The following is a 22,265-nucleotide window of genomic DNA, read 5'->3' on the forward strand; positions in this document are numbered from 1 at the left end:
TTTATGAATGACTACCTCATCTCTGTACCCCACATAAACAATTATCTGTAAGGTCCCTAAGTCGAGCAGTGAATTTAAAACACATATTCAACCACAAAGACCAGGGAGGTTTTCCAATGCCTCGCAAAGAAAGGCACCTATTGATGGATGGGTAAAAAAATGCAGACATTGAATATCCCTTTGAGCATAGTAAAGTTATGAATTACACTTTGGAAGGCGTATCAATACACCCAGTCACTACAAAGATACAAGCTTCCTTCCTAACTCAGTTGCCGAAGAGGAAGGAAACCGCTCAGGGATTTCACCATGAGGCCAATGGTGACTTTAAAACAGTTACAGAGTTTAATGGCTGTGAAAGGAGAAAACTGAGGATGGATCAACAACATTGTAGGTCCTCCACAATACTAACCTAATTGAAAGAGTGCAAAGAAGAAAGCCTGTACAGAATAAAAATATTCCAAAACATGCATCCTGTTTGCAACAAGGCATTAAAGTAATAATGCAAAAAAATGTGTCAAAGCAATTAACTTTGAGGCAAATCCAATACAACACATTATTGAGTAACACTCTCCATATTTTCAAGCATAATAGTAGCTGCATCATGTTAAGGGTATGCTTGTAATCATTAAGGACTGGGGAGTTTTACAGGATAAAAAAGAAATGGAATGACTAAGCACAGGCAAAATCCTAGAGGAAAACCAGCCTCAGTCTGCTTTCCACCAGACAATGGGAGATGAATTCACCATTCAGCAGATCAATAACCGAAAACACAAGGACAAATCTACACTGGAGTTGCTTACTAAGAAGACAGTGAATGTTCCTGAGTGGCTGACTTACAGTTTTGATTTAAATCTACTTCAAAATCTATGAAAAGACCTGAAAATGGTTGTTTAGCAATGATCAACAACAATTTGACAGAGCTTAAAGAACGTTGAAAAAAATCATGGGCAAATGTTGCACTATCCCGGTGTGAAAGGCTCTTAAGAGACTTACCCAGAAAGACTCATAGCTGTAATCGCTGCCAAAATGCTTCTACAAAGTATTGACTCAGGGGTGTGAATACTTATGTAACTGAGATATCTGTATTTCATTTTCATTACATTTTCAAAAATGTCTAAAAACATGTTTTCACTTTGTCGTTATGGGGTATTGTGTGTAGATGGGTGAGACAAAATGTAAATTTAATCAATTTTGAATTCAGGCAGTAACACAACAAAATGTGGAATAAGTCAAGGGGTATGAATACTTTCTGAAGGCACTGTAGAAACATACAAACATTCCCCCTCAGTTAAAATGTGCATCCTGCCAGGAAAGTCCAGTTTGTTTAATTTTGATGTTTTTGTTGTGTATGTAGTAAGCGAAAGGGAAACTGTGTGTGTGTTGATTGTGTTTAGTAGTCCAGTGCACAGATGAGGGCCACTCCCTGTTTGATCCAGTATCTCTGGGTGGTGTGTGTGGGCAGCTCCACAGCGATCACGTAGTTAGTAGAGTGACCCGTCGTAGACAGAGTTCCTATAGAGGAAACACAGAGCTGCAGTCAGGACCAGACTCAAACTACTATACTACCTTTTATGCTGATTAAGGTAAATCATGGTGATCTCATCTGTCAACAAACTGTAATAGTCCCTGGAAGCTGACGATGGAAAATACATAGCTACAGTATGAAGCATTTCGTTATTAGACACCGGGTCTATTTTGGGCATGTAATAAACCACTTAAAAGAAGCACACGGGCTAATACACTATTACACAGACAGACACACTAATATAAGGATATGCAATCAAACACCAGCACACACACAAACACTGTTGGAGCCAGATCCTTGTACATGAGTGTATATAGTAGGTGCAGTATTGGCCTGTTGTATTGCTCAGGCACTGACCGGCGCGTGTGAGGGTCTTGTAGATGGGACAGATGTAAACTCCTGAAGTGGGTGGTTTGCGGTTGGGCTCAGGAACCATCCAGATGACAGCCATCTCAGTGTAGAGCTCTTTGGGCCGGGATTCAGTGAGCCGGCCTACCTTGGCGTCCCAGCGCGCCCCCTCCAGGAACAAGCCGTGGATGTAGCAACCCATCTCAGGCCTCTCCTTCAGCGCAGAGGCAGACTCCCTCATCACCTGGGATGGGACATAAAGGAGAAGGCACAGATGTCATTAAGTTCAAGGAAAAACTTACAACGTAGAAATCGGCCAAGTAATACCCAATCAAAACAAGTAATCCATTTTCCAACAGGGTTAATTTCTCACTATAAATGTTTTTTATTTATTTTATTTCACCTTTATTTAACCAGGTAGGCAAGTTGAGAACAAGTTCTCATTTACAATTGCGACCTGGCCAAGATAAAGCAAAGCAGTTCGACACATACAACAACACTGAGTTACACATGTAGTAAAACAAACATACAGTCAATAATACAGTAGAAAAATAAGAAATAAGTCTATATACAATGTGAGCAAATGAGGTGAAATAAGGGAGGTAAAGGCAAAAAAAAGGCCATGATGGCGAAGTAAATACTATATAGCAAGTAAAACACTGGAATCGTAGATTTGCAGTGGAAGAATGTGCAAAGTAGAGATAGAAATAATGGGGTGCAAAGGAGCAAAATAAATAAATAAATAGAGTAGGGGGAGAGGTAGTTGTTTGGGCTAAATTATAGATGGGCTATGTACAGGTGCAGTAATCTGTGAGCTGCTCTGACTATAAATGTAACCTCCAATATGAAATACATTCTCATTTGGGGAGGAGGGAAGGGAGGAAGGGAATGAGAGTGTGCTGCTATCTCACCCTGAAGTCAAAGCCAATGGTATCTATGGAGACCACGGAGCGGCGGGCAAAGTTCTGCAGTGTTCCTGTGAGGAAGGCCTGGGGGAAGAAGAAGCCACTGATCCAGAAGACAGGTGGGACACCGTCAGAGATCCAGCCATGTAAGAACTTGATCCTCTGGAGCAGGTCAGACACCCAGGAGGCCAGGGGTTTCAAAGAGGGGTAGGCCTGGTGGAAGACAGGGAGAGACAGAGGGAATACTTAATGACATGACACATTTCAATGGGGTTCTCAAATGAACAGGTTTCAGACACCGGTATACAGATGAAACAATGTATTGTAAAACCAATAACGAATTGGGCTCCCGAGTTGCGCAACGGTCTAAGGCGCAAGAGGGGTCACTGTAGTCCCTGGTTCGAATCCAGGCTGCATCACATTCGGCCGTAATTGGGAGTCTCACGAGGGAAAATAAATATAGTAGAAATGATGAACATTTAGTTGAGGATCCCCGATCACAGTGAGCTCAGTGAGGGAATTGTTGCTTCTAATTTCTCGGACTGAGACGAACAACTGTCATCAACAGGCTGTTCTTTCTGCCTCTCGACCGCTATGCTGAGAGACTGCGTTACAACGATCGTGGTAAAAGAGAGAGGAATTCATAGTTTGAGTGGTCCCGTGGGGGTTTTCACAAAAGGAAAAGTGTAGAGTGATTTCAGTGTGTCTCATAGATGCAGTAAAGAGGTCAATTGAACTTGACCAAAACAATGGAATTACCATGGAAAGGACCGGGGGAAACAGCCATGGGGGAAAGATTCTGAATCTCCTCATAGAGTACCACAGTATGAGTCATAATACCCGTTAAACCTAGTGGTCAAACAAGGAAATGGTTCCAATCATTTTTTCCACCATATGTTTTTCCCATTGGGTTTTTTATAAACACTTAAAATAAGGGCTGTGTTTCGTGTAGGCTTACCCTGGCATGACATTTTCATAACCGTGTAAGTCTTTCTAGGACAAGGTGACTTTTATCAATATATTCGCCTGTATTTACCCCCCCAAAATGAAATGCTAATTAGCTACTAATGTGGCTATCAAAGAACTACAAATGTCATGATGATCTGGACAAGACTGCCGAATTGAGGCACAGGTAAGAATCTCTGGATTAACTATCTAATGTTAGCTAAATTTAGGAATTAATAAATTGCCTACATTTCTTTAAATGGATAATTCTGTGAACTGTCTTGTGGAAGTTTTAAATTGACACAATACCTGTTAGCAAAGGTGTCTGCTAGATATGATGTGCAGGAGCTTGCAGGGATTTGTAGTCTTGCATGGTCTACTTTGATGCTAATTAGCATTTTTGAATCTGAGAGTTAATAGAGCCAAATATATTTATAAAAGTCACCTTGTCTGAGAGATTTACATGGTTATTAAAAAACGTCACGCCAGAATAGGCGTACACAAAACACAGCCCTTATTTTAAGTGTTTATAAAATTCAGTGGAAAAACGATTGTAACCATCTCCTTATTTGACCGCTAGATTTTATGGGTATTATGACACCTCCACTGTGGGGCTCTATTGCCCCCCAGCAAAGTTTGTCTATATTTAGGCTATTGTTTATATGTGTATTTCACACTATGTTGAGGTAAAAATCTGAGTATAATGCTTGTATAGATGTCATCCCTAACACATGTTCATGTCATGGTTACCAATCAACTACATTACAGTTAAACACGACTTTGACTACCATCAACGATTTCTGTAAGCTAGATATGCTAACCAGCTTATACAAACGGGAGTTAGCATTTACCAGTCACTACTTTTAAATCTGAAAAGGGACAACTTCTACATGTCATACAGCAAAAACAGCCAAATCGGACTTAAGTAAGCACATTGTAGGCCTGTTACAATACATAAATCATGACGGATTCGACAAATATTCACTTTTTTAGATCAGATTTGTGGAATGTGCGCCAATCTTCCATTGACTCCTTGATCGCATCTATTTGGGATAGCCACAGGTCCATTGACTAGTGGTTTCCATTTGCGCGCCGTGCCTCTGTCACGCGCCAGTAAAGTTTAGAACACAGGTGTCAAACTCATTCCACGGAGGGCCGAGTGTCTGCGGGTTTTCGCTCCTCCTGTAACGGTCCTGACCTGTTTTATGTTGTTTTTGTATGTGTTTATGGTCAGGGCGTGTGTTTTGGGTGGGCAGTCTATGTTTTCTGTTTCTATGTTGGTTTTGGGTTGCCTGGTATGGCTTTTAATTAGAGGCAGGTGGTTTGCGTTTTCCTCTAATTAAGAGTCATATTTAGGTAGGGTGTTCTCATTGTTTGTTTGTGGGTGATTGTCTTCCGTATCTGTGTTATGTCTTGCACCATACGGGACTGTTCGGTTGTTCGTTTCGTTTCGATGTAGTCTGTTTCCTGTCCGTAAGTGTTACGTTTAGTTATGTAAGTTTATGTTCAGGTTTCGTCTACGTCGTTTTCTTGTTTTGTATTTTTGAAAGTGTTTTGTTTTTTCGTGTTGCCATCGTCGTGTTAAATAAAAGATGGCTTATTTCCCTAATGCTGCATTTTGGTCTGATGATCCTTCTCTCCTCTCCTCGTCCGAGGATGAGGAGAGCGACAGCCCTTACAGAATCACCCACCACGCTAGGACCAAGCGGCAAGGGAAAACTCAACGGAGTAAGGGACAGGAAAAGAAGGAGCAATGGACTTGGGACGATATATTGGACGGAAAAGGTGTCTACACATGGGAGGAGATCCTGGCTGGTAGGGATCGCCTCCCATGGGAACAGCTGGAGGCACTGAGGAGAGCAGAGGCTACCGGAGATTATGAGGGAACTCGTCTGGCACGGAAGCCCAAAAAGCCCGTAAGTAACACCCAAAAATTTCTTGGGGGGGGGCTAAGAGGTAGTGGGCCAAGGGCAGGTAGGAGACCTGCGCCCACTTCCCAGGCTTACCGTGGAGAGCGGGAGTACGGGCAGGCGCCGTGTTACGCAGTAGAGCGCACGGTGTCTCCTGTACGAGTGCATAGGTCAGTGCGGGTTATTCCACCTCCCCGCACTGGCAGGGCTAGATTGGGTATTGAGCCAGGTGTCATGAGGCCGGCTCAACGCGTCTGGTCTCCAGTGCGTCTCCTCGGGCCGGCATACATGGCACCTGCCTTACGCATGGTTTCCCAGGTTCGCCTACATAGGCCGGTGCGGGTTATTCCACCTCCTCGCACTGGTCGGGCGACCGGGAGCATTCAACCAGGTAAGGTTGGGCAGGCTCAATGCTCAAGAGTGCCAGTACGCCTCCACGGTCCGGTATTTCCGGCGCCACCTCCCCGCCCCAGCCTAGTACCTACAGTGTCTACACTACGCACTAGGCTACCAGTGCGTCTCCTGAGCCTTGTTCCTCCTCCACGCACTCTCCCTGTAGTGCGTGTATCTAGCCCGGTGCCTCCAGTTCCGGCACCACGCACTAAGCCTCCTGTGCGTCTCCAGAGCCCTGTACACACTGTATCTTCTCCCCCTACTAATCCTGATGTGCTTGTCCTCAGTCCGGTGTTACCAGTGCCGGTACCTCGCATCAGTTATAGAGTGGGCTTTGAGAGTACAGTGTGCCCTGTCCCTGCTCCCCGCACTAGTAGGAAGGTGCTTATCCTTAGCCCGGTGCCTCCAGTTCCGGCACCACGCACCAGGTCTACAGTGCGCCGTATCCGGCCAGAGCCATCCGTCTCACCAGCGCCATCTGAGCCATCCGTCTCCCCAGCGCCATCTGAGCCATCCGTCTCCCCAGCGCCATCTGAGCCATCCGTCTCCCCAGCGCCATCTGAGCCATCCGTCTCCCCAGCGCCGTCTGAGCCATCCGTCTGCAATGAGCCTGCAAAGCCGCCCGTCTGCCATGAGCCTGCTAAGCCGCCCGTCTGCCATGAGCCTACAGAGCCGTCTGCCAGACAGGAGCCGCTAGAGCCGCACGCCAGACAGGAGCCGCTAGAGCCGCCCGCCAGACAGGATCTGCCAGAGCCGCCAACCAGACAGGATCTGCCAGAGCCGCCAACCAGACAGGATCTGCCAGAGCCGCCAACCAGACAGGATCTGCCAGAGCCGCCAACCAGACAGGATCTGCCAGAGCCGCCAACCAGACAGGATCTGCCAGAGCCGCCAACCAGACAGGATCTGCCAGAGCCGCCAACCAGACAGGATCTGCCAGAGCCGCCAACCAGACAGGATCTGCCAGAGCCGCCAGCCTGCCATGAGCGTCGAGAGCCGTCAGCCTGCCATGAGCGTCGAGAGCCGTCAGCCTGCCATGAGCGTCGAGAGCCGTCAGCCTGCCATGAGCGTCGAGAGCCGTCAGCCTGCCATGAGCGTCGAGAGCCGTCAGCCTGCCATGAGCGTCGAGAGCCGTCAGCCTGCCATGAGCGTCGAGAGCCGTCAGCCTGCCATGAGCGTCGAGAGCCGTCAGCCAGCCATGAGCGTCGAGAGCCGTCAGCCAGCCATGAGCGTCAAGAGCCGTTCAGTCAGGATCTGCCTGAGTATATCAGCCGGGACCTGCCCCTTGTCCCGGTGCTGCCCCTTGTCCCGGTGCTGCCCCTTGTCCCGGTGCTGCCCCTTGTCCCGGTGCTGCCCCTTGTCCCGGTGCTGCCCCTTGTCCCGGTGCTGCCCCTTGTCCCGGTGCTGCCCCTTGTCCCGGTGCTGCCCCTTGTCCCGGTGCTGGTCCTTGTCCCGGTGCTGCCCCTTATCCCGGTGCTGCCCCTTGTCCCGGTGCTGCCCCTTGTCCCGGTGCTGCCCCTTGTCCCGGTGCTGCCCCTTGTCCCGGTGCTGCCCCTTGTCCCGGTGCTGCCCCTTCTCCCGGTGCTGGCCGTTCATTTAGGGGATGTTAGTTTTAGGGTGGTCATTGGGAGGGGTAGACAGAAGCGGGGAGTGACTATGGTGGTGTGGGGACAGCGTCCAGAGCCTGAGCCACCACCGTGGTCAACTGCCCACCCAGACCCTCCCCTGGACTTTGTGCTGGTGCGCCCGGCGTTCGCACCTTGAGGGGGGGGTTCTGTAACGGTCCTGACCTGTTTTATGTTGTTTTTGTATGTGTTTATGGTCAGGGCGTGTGTTTTGGGTGGGCAGTCTATGTTTTCTGTTTCTATGTTGGTTTTGGGTTGCCTGGTATGGCTTTTAATTAGAGGCAGGTGGTTTGCGTTTTCCTCTAATTAAGAGTCATATTTAGGTAGGGTGTTCTCACTGTTTGTTTGTGGGTGATTGTCTTCCGTATCTGTGTTATGTCTTGCACCATACGGGACTGTTCGGTTGTTCGTTTCGTTTCGATGTAGTCTGTTTCCTGTCCGTAAGTGTTACGTTTAGTTATGTAAGTTTATGTTCAGGTTTCGTCTACGTCGTTTTCTTGTTTTGTATTTTTGAAAGTGTTTTGTTTTTTCGTGTTGCCATCGTCGTGTTAAATAAAAGATGGCTTATTTCCCTAATGCTGCATTTTGGTCTGATGATCCTTCTCTCCTCTCCTCGTCCGAGGATGAGGAGAGCGACAGCCCTTACACCTCCCTTGTACTTGATTGATGAATTAACATCCCTAATTAGTTAGGAACTCCCCACACCTGGTTGTCTAGGGCTTTATTGAAAGGAAAAAACAAAAACCTGCAGACACTAGGCCCTCCGTGGAATGAGTTTGACACCCCTGGTTTAGAACGATTCGTGAGTCTATTTGTGACTGCATTTTTTCATGTTTCTTTTATTGTGTTGAAGGGGAACCCCATTTAAAGTATCTATGAGCGCTCTGATGTGTTAAACTAAACCCTGGTACCTGGTCTGTACTAATTAGTTGAGTGTGTATATACAGTCGCTGTGATTGATTTAGTGATTCAAAAGGAGTTAATAACTGTTGGTGTATACCATGTTTTCAACTTGCGTTGTTTATTGAAACTAAATTGACATGTTTTCCTTTTAATAATAATTCATAACCATCGGTTGTTTGTGATTATTCTTTTGCATAGTTCAAGGGATATCTAATTGGTGTGTATTTCAATACTGTGTGTGCATATTATATTTCCTAGTGGGTAAACTATATATTCTTTCGGGGTATATTACCTACTAGGTTAGGCCCAACCCAGTCCACACACTAATTTTCACATGCTGCCTGCTTACATAGTTTATTGTTGCCACACACCTATATACTAGGTTCAAACTGATATTAACTCAGGTCCCTCAGCATAGAGGACTACAATAATGTAACTCTAAATATGTTCATGTATATGTTCCTGTATATACCTTGGCCTGCCACATGTCAGGGACTTTGTTGATGAATAGGCTGTTGGCCATAAGCTCCAGTTCTGATGACATCACCACTAAGCCCTTCAGAGCCTTCACAATATCACTGAGGCTCTGGGATATGACCACTAACAACCGGTTATACCTGAGAGAGAAGGGTGGGTGGAGAGGGATAGGGGAAAGAAAGAGATACTCAGGAGAATGTTGACTATAGAAGAGCTCTCTGATATGGAATATTGTGATGGTAACTGGAACTGTCTTGAAGTTAATGGTGGGAGAAACAGATAAGGCACAAGACAGAATGTTATGGACTTCAGCAGTGGTTTATGACAGAACTAGGTTACCTGATGACCTCCTGGATCAGGACTGTGTTCATGGACTCCTCATACTGGACTGGGTACTTAGTCATCACCTCCTGTACACTGATAGGCTGGGGAACCTTCTCAACAATGCCTGCCACTATCTCCTCTACGATCTACAGGGAAAGAAACAAGATCCATTACTAGCCCAGCCAAACTTACAACACACAATCACTCAACACAACCCCACCACACTTTCTGAAGGTACAGTGCCTTTACAAAGTATTCATACCTGTCACGTTCTGACCTTAGTTCTTTTGTTATTTCTTTGTTTTAGTATGGTCAGGGCGTGAGTTGGGTGGGTTATCTATGTTCGTTTTTCTATGTTGGTTTTTTCGTTTGGCCTGGTATGATTCTCAATCAGAGGCAGGTGTCGTTAGTTGTCTCTGATTGAGAATCATACTTAGGTAGCCTTTTTCCACCTGTGTTTCGTGGGTGTTTATTTTCTGTGTCTGTGTGTTCCACACGGAACTGTTTCGGTTGGTTATTTCACGTGTTGTTTATTGTTTTGTTTCAGTGTTCGATTGTTTTAACAAAGAGCATGAACACGTACCACACCGCGCATTGGTCCTCCGATCCTTACTACTCCTCGTCTGAGGAGGAGGAAGACAGCCGTTACAATACCCCTTGACTTATTCCACATTTTGTTGCGTTAAAGCCTGAATTCAAAATGGATGAAATGTATTGTTTTCCTCACCCATCTACACACAATACCCTATAATGACAAAGTGAAAACAAGTTTTTATACATTTTTGCAAATGTATTGAAAATGAAATACAGAAAAATCGCATTTACATACAGTATTCACACCCTGAGTCAATACATTTTAGAATCACCTTTGGCAGCAATTTCTGGGTAAGTCTTTCCGGGTAAGTCTCTATGGGCTTTGCCCACCTTGATTGTACAATATTTGCATATTATTATTATTATTGAAAAAATTCTTCAAGCTCTGTCAAGTTGGTTGTTGATCATTGCTAGACAGCCATTTTCAAGTCTTGCCATAGATTTTCAAGCCGATTTAAGTCAAAAACTGTAACTAGGCCACTCAGGAACATTCAATGTCATCTTGGTAAGCAACTTCAGTGTATAGTTGTGTTTTAGGTTATTGTCCTGCTGAAAGGTGAATTTGTCTCCCTGTGTCTGTTGGAAAGCAGACTGGACCAGGTTTCAATTTAGGATATTGCCGGTGCTTTGCCGAGTCCTTGCCGATGGGACAAGTATACCCATAACATGATGCAGCCACCACCATGCTTGAAAATATGAAAACTGGTACTGTGATGTGTTGTGTTGGATATGCCCCATACAAAAAGCTTTGTATTCAGGACATAAAGTTAATTTCTTTGCCATTTTTTTTTTGCAGTTTTACTTTACTGCCTTATTGCAAACAGAATGATGTTTTGGAATATTTGTATTATGTACAGGTTTACTTCTTTTCACTCTGTCATTTAGGTTAGTATTGTGGGATAACCAAAAATGTTGTTGATCCATCCTCAGTTTTCTCCTTTCACAACCATTAAACTCTGTAACTGCTTTAACGTCACCATTGGCCTTATGGTGAAATCCCTGAGTGGTTTCCTTCCTCTCTGACAACTGAGTTAGGAAGGAAGCCTGTATCTTTGTGGTGACTGGGTGTATTGATACCCAATCCAAAGTGTAATTAATAACTTCACCATGCTCAAAGGGATATTTAATGTCTGTTTTTTATTTTACCCATCAACCAATAGGCTCCCTTCTTTGCGAGGCATTGGAAAACCTACCTGGTCATTGTGGTTGAATCTGTGTTTGAAATTCACTGCTCAACTGAGGAACCTTACAGATAATTGTATTTATGGGTAACAGAGATCAGGGAATCATTCAGACATCATGCTAAACACTAATATTACACACAGAGTGAGTTCATGCAACTTATTATGTGACTTGTTAAGCACATTTTTACTCCTGAAGTTATTTAGGCTTGCCATAAAAAAGGGGTTGAATACTTATTGACTCAAGAAAATTTCAGATGTACATTTTATATACATTTTAAAAAATGTCTAAAAACATAACTCCAGTTTGACATTATGGGGTATTGTGTGTAGAACAGTGACACACCATCTCAATTTAACTTATTTTAAACTCAGGCTGTAACACAACAACTTTTGTGTCACGTTCTGACCTTTATTTTCCTTTGTTTTGTCTTTAGTTAGTATGGTCAGGGCGTGAGTTGGGGTGGGCAGTCTATGTTATGTGTTTCTATGTTTATGTTTGTCAATTGGCCTGATATGGTTCTCAATCAGAGACAGGTGTTTTGCATTGTCTCTGATTGGGAACAATATTTAGGTTGCCTGTTTTCACTGTTGGTTTGTGGGTGTTTGTTTCCTGTGTCTGTGTTCATGCAACACTGGACTGTTTCGGTTAGGTTACTTTGTTATTTGTATTTTTTGTCGTGTTCAGTGGATTATATTAAAACATGGACACTTATCACTCTGTGTCTTGGTCCGATCAGCCGTTACAATTTGGGAAAAGTCAAGGGGTGTGAATACTTTCTGAAGGCATTGTATGTTAGCATGTCAACAGAATGGTACCCTGAGTATTACCTATGAGCTTTCGTTAACAAGTCTAACAGCTAAGGAGGCTAGAGTAAGAGCAACAAATATAAGTAAGACTAGCTGCTGACATGACCCCAGATAGGACAATAAACAAAACAAAAGTTCAAAACCTGTTTCTTGCTGGGGTAGAGTTTCAGCGAGAGTAGACACAGGAGAGGACACACACAGTACACATAGTACACACAGTACCTCTTCTCTGGCCTTGCCCCCGCTGGCTGCTGCTTTAGGCTGGAGCTGCACCACGGCTGCCAGCAGGGCAAATGCCTCGTTCTGGGCAAAGCTGATGTTAGCATTGTCATGGAGACCAAAGATCTCAGGTGTGTCGTTGATGGGCAGGCCACGGATGTACGCCAGGTAGCCCTGAGAGACAAGCAAAACGGATATTAGTGGTTGTTGGTTGGGAATTAACCAGTGTTTATTAATGCTAACTCAGACCAAACTAACCGCCTCATTCTCTGACCTTGATGTCGAGCTCAGTGTCGATCTGCCTGTAGACTCCGGAGGCGGAGTAGGCGTAGTCGGCACCGAGCACAGCAGGACAGTAGAAGTCCTCCAACACGTTGAGGATGCAGCGGCGGTCCCAGTCATCGGTCACACGACCACCATAGTTGATCTCCCCCGCAGTGTACTTCAGAACCTGGACAGATCGAGTAGAGAACAACGGCACAATCAATCACTGACAGAACGCAGGCACATACCCACACCAGAAAAAAAGGACACACTGAAACATAAAAAATACATAATCTTGCTAGAAGTAGGGTAGGAAATGAGAGGAGATAAAAGATAAAGAAGGAAAGGGGAGATGAAAAGAGAAATACTAAAAGGAAAAGCTAGAAGAGAAGGAAGCTAGAAAAGAGAGAGAGAGAGAAAGAGAAAGAGAGAGAGAGTGTGTGTGTGTGTGTGTGTGTGTGTGTGTGTGTGTGTGTGTGTGTGTGTGTGTGTGTGTGTGTGTGTGTCTTCCCCACCTTGTAGGGGATGTCCTGGTACTCGTCCAGGAACATCTTGAGCTGGCTGATACAGATGCGCAGGTCACCATCAGTGAACTCATATGGGATGTTGAACCCCAGTGGACCGAACTTTCTGCGCTCAATGGCATTACCGTGGAACAGACACAGAGATAGGAGAAGGGACTTAAGCTCTGCAGCCTGGAGAGGAGAGGAGGAACCGGGGACAACGTTAGACGAGGGGTCTGGGTATGTAGTTTATCACTTGAATTACACAATACAGTACACAGTATAGTATGGGAGTGAGAGGAGCCAGACCCTGGTGCAGGTAGTGATGAAGTCATCATTCAGGCTTAGGTAGGTCTTCAACAGGTTGGCCTTGATGCCTCTGGGAGGCTCGATGGTCATCTTAGAGCCATTCTGCAGAATAGACACGGGGAACTTGTTGCTGGGCAGGCTGGTGAGCCACAGACGGAAATCCCGGTGTACCTAAAGAGGAGTGAATAGGGTGTTGGCAGGTTTAAGAGTGACAAAGGTTTCTACCTCTCGCTTTACTGTATAGCTTCAGTTGTGTGTTTGTGTGGATGTGTATTCTTCTAGGTGAGCCCACCTTATCTGTGTCAATGTTCTCAATGAGTCTCTCCATGGAGGGCATCCAGCTGGGTGCCAGGTGACAATTCTGGAAGAAGACCCACTTGCCCCTCTCCATGGCACTGTGCATCATGGCCTCAGCCCAGGGACCCTGACACACAACCACAACAGACAGGACCAGTTGCACAGAGGTCTCAAGAATATACCAACATGACAGTGAAATACTGTAGATATCACAAGGCTTAGGTTCAAACATCATGACTTTGAGCCTGGGCTTGATTCTGTCTGTCTCAGTTATTTCTCAGACTGGCTTGCACTCATGGTGATGGTGAATGTAGCACGTCTTTAGAAGGGGATACATACAGGACACAGAGTCCTAGTCCTCTGGCTAGAAATAGACTGGTAATTATCACTGAGGTGGGGAGACTAAGCTTTTCTTAGCATGACAAATGAGAGTGACCTCATTGGGAGGACTAATTTCCAGTGGGATGTCTCGTGGGTGGGAGGAGTGAGTTTTCCCAGGCATTCCCCAGGCCATACTGACCTGCCCCTGGCCCAGGGAGATGGCACTCATCTTCTTGGAGAACTTCATGACGTCAGCAAACTTGTAGAGGTCAGCGGCAGGGTCGGTTCCGGGAGATAGGACGAAGATGAGCGGCGTGGAGGGGGACGACTCCTTAAATACAACAGACAGATCTGATGCCTGAGGGAGAAATGGAAGGAAGGAGGGAGGGATGGAAGGAAGGAGGGAGGTAGGGAGGGAGTAAGGAGAGAGGTACAGTACAGAACGAGGTATGAGAAACATCAAATAAACAATGAGGTGACCTACATTGGGAAAAACTCTGATGAGTTTATATTGTAAATATTTATGGTTTTAGAATAAACCTGGTGGCAAAGTGTTTACACTGAGTTGGATACAAGGCAAAACAACATATACTAAAGATGGCATTGACAGTGGCACTGAGGTAAATGCAACTTAGGATGTCTTCACTACCCAGAAAGGCAAAAGTGCAGCACCTGTGGCTCTATAAAGCGCTGGCCCAGCTGAGCAGCAACAAAGTCCTGCAGGCCGTGAGTCATGCGGTCAGCTCTCAGGCAGCGCAATATCAACAGCTTCTGGAAAGAGTCCAGTTGGGTATTCCATTCCCCTGGGACCGGCTCCCTAGACACACACGCACACATCCATGGACACCAGTCAGCAGTCAGAGTAGGTGTAATTTGCAGTATCTATTGACACACTGCAAACTAGCATGTGCTGTGTCTACACTCTTAGAAAAAAAGGTGCTATCTAGAACCTAAAAGTGTTCTTAAACTGTCCCCATAGGATGACCCTTTGAAGAACCCTTTATGGTTCCAGGTAGAACCCCTTTGGGTTCAATCTAGAACTCCTTTCAAAAGATGGTTCTACATGGAACTAAAAAGGGTTCTCCTATGGGGACAGCCAAACGAAGAAGCCTTTTGGAACCCTTTTCCTAAGAGTGAAGGGTTGGCAAGCATAATATCAGTGGCACGATAATCAGAAGTATCATGGCAAGTGAACAAAACATGAAGCGGACTACATTTCTTGGCTATAGTACACAATACTTTACATAGGACCATAAAGTTCAGTCTGCCTGATGTTTTCTTTTTTGACATGGAAAATCAAGTATTGTGGTATTGCGATACGGGCATCAGGACAACCCTAGCTGTGCATATAAAATATGTAGCTTCTGTGTTTGTGAAGACCTGTTTGGCTCGCTGCTGTCAAATATCCTCTTGAAGGCCTTCATGTGTTTGGGGAAGCTGTCTGCCAGACTGTTGAAGGTGGGCAAAGCGCTGAGGCCCAAGATGTCCTGCCAGGCACGCTCAGACAACCACCTCACTGCAGGGTTGGACAGCTGCTGCTGGGGCATGCCCCCCGCCAGCAGGTACCGCCACTCAGACTGGCAGGTGGAACACAAACAGAGTATGAGCACAGATACACTTTAAAAACAACAATACAGACCAAACACTCAACACCACCAGTTCCTCCTACCATATCGATCTTGTTCTCATTCATCATGATGCGAGCGCACAGCAGGAAGGCAAACATGAGCTTGTGCTTCTCAAACAGAGAGCGGCACACGTTGCTGTGGAGGCTGAAGGTGAAGAACTCATTGATGTTGATGATCCTCTGCTCCACCGTGTCTGGGGGAGACACACAAGGCCAACAAAATGGGAAAAGAGTTTATTAATGGGGTTGGATATATTCATGCTACCTTTGGTGCTTAATGATACATGCTACATTGCTGTGATGTTAGCAGTTAAGCAGTTAGCAGTTAAGCATTCAGTTGTGAAAGGGTTGTCCTAAAATGCGTACAAATACAGTATGTGTGTGTCTACATTTATGTGGGTGAGTTCTCTTTACCTGCCCTCTCGGAGTTGGCAATCCCCGACATGAAGATGCCCAAAAACCACTCCAGGGAGTACTGGTACATGGGGTCCACGTTGGAAAGGTCCGATACGCAGAAGAAGAGGATCTGAGTACGCACAGCCACAGGGACATACTCCAGACGAGTGGCATCAATGTCCCGCTCTGTCTCCTCAGCCACCATCACTTTGGCCTGACAATGACATCAGCCTTTGTATGGTCATAGTGCCACATCAACGACTCAACAGTTGATTGAACAGTAACAGTATGTTCTTCGCAAAGGGGCAGAGTTAAAAATATACTTGGAAATAACATGTAAAAGCCTTATTTTTGGGAAATCAAAAGGGGTCAAGTTGAAGTGTGGTGGTTACACTGCTCCCCATGTCTGACCTGGATCTCTCCGGCCTTGATCTTGGAGGCTCCCAGCACCCGTATGAGTTCCTCATCGTCCACAGGGTTTCCCTCTGAGGAGCTGAGGCGGAACAGGATCTGGTCTTCTATCTCCTTCAGCTCCTGCTTCATACGAGCGTTACTCACTATCAGCTGGTTCTTAGCCTCCTCCAGGTCAGGCCTCTCCTCAGCCACCACCCGACCCAGCAGCTGGTCCTCCAGACCACTACACACACACACACACACACACACACACACACACACACACACACACACACACACACACACACACACACACACACACACACACACACACACACACACACACACACACACACACACACACACACACACACACACACACACACACACACACACACACACGTCAGGGTCAGAGGTCAACCGGCCAGGGAGTAGGGGCCAGTGTGAAGTGAAGTGAAGTGAAGGTGAGCACAATACCTGGGGGACAGGGTGAAGTTGATGAGGGTAACCTTAGTGGAGATCTCAGGGGAGTAGTGTGGGTTGGGTAGCTTGGTGGTGATGTACATTTTGAAGTCATCGTGGTAGGGAATGACAGCGTCTCCAAGCTTCAGAACTGTGCTGCCCTGCTGCTTGAACGTCTGAGGGCGACAACAAGCAACAACTGCAATGAGTTGACTTTATTGTGTGTTGACTGAGTGTTGTATCGACGTGTTATGTGCCCTAGGTAAGGACCTGTCGCAGTAGGACGGGTTCTAGAGCAGGGTCTAGTTCCTCTCCGACGTTCTCCAGTAAGCAAGGCTTCCCGAAGCGAATGGCATTTTCCAGACTACGCAGGAAGTCCCGGTCACTCAGCTTCATCACGTCCAATCCATTGTCACGCTCCTGAGAGGAAGAAGGAAGCAGGGTTCAACCATCATGTCTAACCAACAGCTTCTGCATATACATAGGAAATATATGACCATATCCCCTTTTAAATACAGGTGTCTCCTTACATACAGATGCTGAAATAAAACAACATTTACTTACACAATGTAAAGCAGGACATTTTAGTTCTCTCTATTTTCTAAAGATACTATCTAAAGATGTGCAGTAATGGTTGTGGATAATGAGAGTATTAGCTCTATGGCTCCCTCTGTGGACTATGTTTGGAATCAGACCAGTACACAGGAATCATTGAACATTCTCACCATGTTTTTGACCCACTTGTTGGCCTGTCCCTGTGGGTCGATGAAAAGAGCCCAGCGCTGAGAGTACTGTGTTATCACACCATTTTCCACCGACAGGTTATCCTTAGGCAGCCCTGTGATCTATACACACACACACACACACACACACACACACACACACACACACACACACACACACACACACACACACACACACACACACACACACACACACACACACACACACACACACACACACACACACACACACACACACACACACACACACACAAAATGGGATATTGGGAGTATTTTACATTGCTATATTATTTGACACCACGGGTCAGTCTGACATAGGATATTATGTTGTATCTGTGCTAGTAGTGTTGTGAGGGGTTCTAACCTGCCAGGAGCGGATCTTGACCTTGTCCCCTAGAGTGCTGATGAGGTTGGGCTCGTCTGTGTGGGGCACCTCCTGCTCTTTAAAGCCACGCAGCCACTCATCTGCCATGGAGGCCCGGTACTCTCCCTGTCAAGGTCATATACAGACAGCTCACCAAATCAACACAATGGTCATCTATGGGTCATTCTCTCCACAAAATACCTAAAAGCACTACTTACTGTGACAAAACTCTGACTAATACCACAGCACAACACATACATGTAACAGTAGCACAACAACAGAGCAGCACTCACAGTAAAGGGTCCCAGGTAGGCCACATATCCTGCTGCTAGCAGCACGTCTCCTGACACGTTATTAACCATGTACTCCAGGTGCTGCACGGTCTCCTTCCAACGCACCTTCTCATCCGCTAGCCCTCCAATCAGCTGGAGAGACACACACAACACTCATAACATCAGCACCCACAGACATAGTAGACAACACTGAGTTATGTCTGATGTAAATAAATATGGCATTGCAGAAATTACATTGGAAGGGGGGGAAAAAACTTGTGTAAAATGAAAAGAACAAAGTGACAGAGTAACAGTCAATAGTAGGGTTGCAATGTGGAGAATATTACTGGTAATTTTGGAAATGTACCAATAAACTCACATCATTTTTTTTAACTTCCAAGGATTTTAGGTCATTTTAATAACATATAAAATATATAAAATATGATATTTCTAATGTGGAAAATAGAATCATAAAGCTGTGAAACATTATACTAAGTATAACCCATCAACAAATTGAATACGTTGCTGTTTCTACATGGAATATCCTTTATATTTTTACAAGTTATTATTTTATTTAAAGAGTGACTTTCAAAACAACTTCTCGTTTTGAAAATGGCCTATGTGGCATCGATATGAGTCAGAAACATTTACTCTAGTGTAAAAATGTACTACAAAGTGTAAATAGGATAATTCAGTCTTGTCCAAAATGGAGATTTGCGAGATGATAGGAAAAAAATTGTATGTCACGGAATGAAGGGTACCGTAACAGTATTCCATGGGTTGGGTTTATTTTAATGGCCATGGTCAATTTGGTTTGACATTTGATATCCCTATGGGGCAAGTTATGGACCATTAGTAAATTACACAATGTACATTGTACAATATTTTAAAAAGGTCAATAGCTCCAAATTTCAATTAATTAAAAATCCTAATCAACGTAAATTGTAGAAATGAATATACAAATATTAAAAGCATTTATGAGACACCTAAAAGATGTGCAAGACGACTATATTGTTCAACTTACATTGTGTAATTTATTGACGGTTCCTAACTATCCCCAGAGATAGGCTATCCAAAGTCAAACCAATTTTGCCACAGTCGCACACCAGCCGAATGAATCTAATTGGCAAAAATTATTTGGCTAACTCTTCCCACCTGCGAACACACACAACAGACACCCACATCAAACCACACCTCGAAACCAACTCACGTTTGAATTCAGTCATGGCCAAATCAGGAAGCTTTTCTTAATAAACCAAACGAGGCCAAATCAGGAAGTGGAGTCGCCTTGAAGTACTGTTTGTCAACATATCTTTGTTACAAATGTTGCAGGGCCAAACTGATGGCAGTTGTGAAACAAGTCAATAGTTGGAAGAGTTAATTGCAATTACATTAGAAGTCATTTTGTTTTTTTTTATTAATTATACTATTTTGCAGTGCTTTGAGCCAGATCACTGTTTGAAATGTAAAGATTTAAAAAAAAGTGGTCAGAGTTCATTTGAGTTGCCTCCTCTGTAATTCTGCTGCCCCCTAAAAAAAAGTAAATGTGAAAATGTTTTTTTTAGCCCGTGCCTGATATTCAGAATTGATTCTGGTTTGGCCGGCCCGGTTTATGGTTTGCGCAACATTGTAACCTAGAGATCAATAGCTTATTTTTCTTTAAATAGCCTAGCTGTGGATTGTGTGTAGCTCAATCACAAGGCATCGCCTTCAGTCGGTAAAGTGTGGCAAATCTGTCAGTGAACAGCAAACAGCCAAAACAGGCCTTTCGCAATATTTCAAATACAATCGTGGGAAAACACAGGTTTTACTGCAAATGGCTCCTGCTGAAAAGAGAAGACTCTAATGTGTCTGTAGGCTACCAACATATTTTATCAACTTCCAAATTGGCCTATTGAGTGAACAGCATTTTTTTTAAAGTAAAACGAGCGAGATAGGCTTTTGGCACGAGCGCATCGGCCATCGCCGGTGAGTGAGCTGTGCATCATTGGGTGAGTCAGTTTTTTAGAACTATAATTTCCAAATATTCTACACACCTTGGCCTAGGATATTCATGGATTCAAGACAAGGTTGTTTTAAATTGATCTCATATTCTCAGTTAGTCCATGTAAAAGGCATCTGTCATTTCTTTTTTTTTTTTTATCCCATTTTCTCCCCAATTTTCGTGGGATCCAATCGCTAGTAATTAGTATCTTGTCTCATCGCTACAACTCCCGTACGGGCTCGGGAGAGACGAAGGTCAAAAGCCATGCGTCCTCCGAAGCACAACCCAACCAAGCCGCACTGCTTCTTTAACACAGCGCGCCTCCAACCCGGAAGCCAGCCGCACCAATGTGTCGGAGGAATGTACCTGGCCCCCTTGGTTAGCGCGCACTGCGCCCGGCCCGCCACAGGAGTCGCTGGAGCGCGATGAGACAAGGATATCCCTACCGGCCAAACCCTCCCTAACCCGGACGACGCTATGCCAATTGTGTGTCGCCCCACGGACCTCCCGGTCGCGGCCGGCTGCGACAGAGCCTGGGCGCGAACCCAGAGACTCTGGTGGCGCAGCTTAGACCACTGCGCCACCCGGGAGGCTGCTGCATCTGTCATTTCAATCATTTTTGCAGTATTAAAAAAAGATTCTGCTTAAGTCGGCAGCCATGTAAAATGGCATAGAATTGCCAAATTTTTCCCATGTGTGCAACATCTGCAAGTGCCTCTACCTACTCTACTGCTCTATGCCACTACACAAATATGATGATATGCATGCAATGTTTTATTATAAAGGCGATTCTTTTAATGTGTTCCGGTACCTCAGAGCTCTTCAGGTCACCCTCCTCTTGTGCTAACTTTTTGTTTCCGGCACCTCCCAATTTACAAATTAAGTACTGCTACTTTCTCTTGAACCATATGTTCTATCTACCAGAAAATCATGGACAACATGGACACAGATATAAAGGGGGGGAGAAAAATAAATAAATAAATATATACAGTTGAAGTCGGAAGTTTACATACACTTAGGTTGGAGTCATTAAAACTCGTTTTTCAACCACTCCACAAATTTATTGTTAACAAACTATAGTTTTGGCAAGTCGGTTAGGACATCTACTTTGTGCATGACACAAGTAATTTTTCCAACAATTGTTTACAGACAGATTATTTCACGTATAATTCACTGTTATCACAATTCCAGTGGGTCAGAAGTTTACATACACTAAGTTGACTGCGCCTTTTAACAGCTTGGAAAATTCCAGAAAATTATGTCATGGCTTATTGACATCATTTCAGTTAATTGGAGGTGTACCTGTGGATGTATTTCAAGGCCTACCTTCAAGCTCAGTGCCTCTTAGCTTGACATCATGGGAAAATCAAAAGAAATCAGCCAAGACCTCAGAAAATAAATTGTAGACCTCCACAAGTCTGGTTCATCCTTGGGATCAATTTCAAACACCCGATGGTACCACGTTCATTTGTACAAACAATGGTAGGCAAGTATAAACACCATGGGACCACGCAGTCGTCATACCGCTCAGGAAGGAGACGCGTTCTGTCTCCTAGAGATGAACGAAAAGTGCAAATCAATCCCAGAACAACAGTAAAAGACCTTGTGAAGATGCTGGAGGAAACAGGTACAAAAGTATCTATAGCCACAGTAAAACGAGTCCTATAACGACATAACCTGAAAGGCCGCTCAGCAAAGAAGAAGCCACTGCTCCAAAACCACCATAAAAAGGCCAGATTACGGTTTGCAAATGCACATGGGGACAAAGATCGTACTTTTTGGAGAAATGTCCTCTGGTCTGATGAAACAAAAATAGAACTGTTTGGCCATAATGACCATCGTTATGTTTGGAGGAAAAAGGGGGAGGCTTGCAAGCCAAAGAACACCATCCCAACTGTGAAGAACGGGGGTGGCAGCATCATGCTGTGGGGGTGCTTTGCTGCAGGAGGGACTGGTGCACTTCAGAAAATAGATGGCATCATGAGGTTGGAAAATTATGTGGACATATTGAAGCAACATCTCAAGACATCAGTCAGGAAGTTAAAGCTTGGTTGCAAATGAGTCTTCCAAATGGACAATGACCCCAAGCACGCTTCCAAAGTTGAGGCAAAATGGCTTAAGGACAACAAAGTCAAGGTATTGGAGTGGCCATCACAAAGCCCTGACCTCGA

General features: G+C 44.9%; 1 protein-coding gene across 1 annotated transcript in view; it reads right to left on the minus strand.

The window, feature by feature from the left end:
- Positions 1 to 319: 319 nt before the first annotated feature.
- The window catches only part of dnah1 (dynein, axonemal, heavy chain 1), a 58,438-nt gene continuing 36,492 nt past the window's right edge, over positions 320 to 22,265 (minus strand). Inside the window, exons 57-77 of the mRNA XM_055917241.1 lie at positions 18,132 to 18,263; positions 17,839 to 17,964; positions 17,457 to 17,576; positions 17,002 to 17,151; positions 16,747 to 16,907; positions 16,288 to 16,513; positions 15,895 to 16,090; positions 15,523 to 15,674; positions 15,234 to 15,430; positions 14,526 to 14,670; positions 14,053 to 14,211; positions 13,528 to 13,659; positions 13,236 to 13,406; positions 12,939 to 13,118; positions 12,434 to 12,610; positions 12,163 to 12,333; positions 9,371 to 9,501; positions 9,027 to 9,171; positions 2,785 to 2,991; positions 1,883 to 2,117; positions 320 to 1,512 (exon numbers count right to left, since the gene is read on the minus strand). Coding sequence (XP_055773216.1) covers positions 1,391 to 1,512; positions 1,883 to 2,117; positions 2,785 to 2,991; positions 9,027 to 9,171; positions 9,371 to 9,501; positions 12,163 to 12,333; positions 12,434 to 12,610; positions 12,939 to 13,118; positions 13,236 to 13,406; positions 13,528 to 13,659; positions 14,053 to 14,211; positions 14,526 to 14,670; positions 15,234 to 15,430; positions 15,523 to 15,674; positions 15,895 to 16,090; positions 16,288 to 16,513; positions 16,747 to 16,907; positions 17,002 to 17,151; positions 17,457 to 17,576; positions 17,839 to 17,964; positions 18,132 to 18,263 — 3,435 coding nt within the window. The 3' untranslated portion in view covers positions 320 to 1,390. The remainder of the gene's footprint in view (positions 1,513 to 1,882; positions 2,118 to 2,784; positions 2,992 to 9,026; positions 9,172 to 9,370; positions 9,502 to 12,162; positions 12,334 to 12,433; positions 12,611 to 12,938; positions 13,119 to 13,235; positions 13,407 to 13,527; positions 13,660 to 14,052; positions 14,212 to 14,525; positions 14,671 to 15,233; positions 15,431 to 15,522; positions 15,675 to 15,894; positions 16,091 to 16,287; positions 16,514 to 16,746; positions 16,908 to 17,001; positions 17,152 to 17,456; positions 17,577 to 17,838; positions 17,965 to 18,131; positions 18,264 to 22,265) is intronic.

Source organism: Salvelinus fontinalis, chromosome 3 (genome assembly GCF_029448725.1).
Source record: "Salvelinus fontinalis isolate EN_2023a chromosome 3, ASM2944872v1, whole genome shotgun sequence".
Taxonomy (NCBI): domain Eukaryota; kingdom Metazoa; phylum Chordata; class Actinopteri; order Salmoniformes; family Salmonidae; genus Salvelinus; species Salvelinus fontinalis.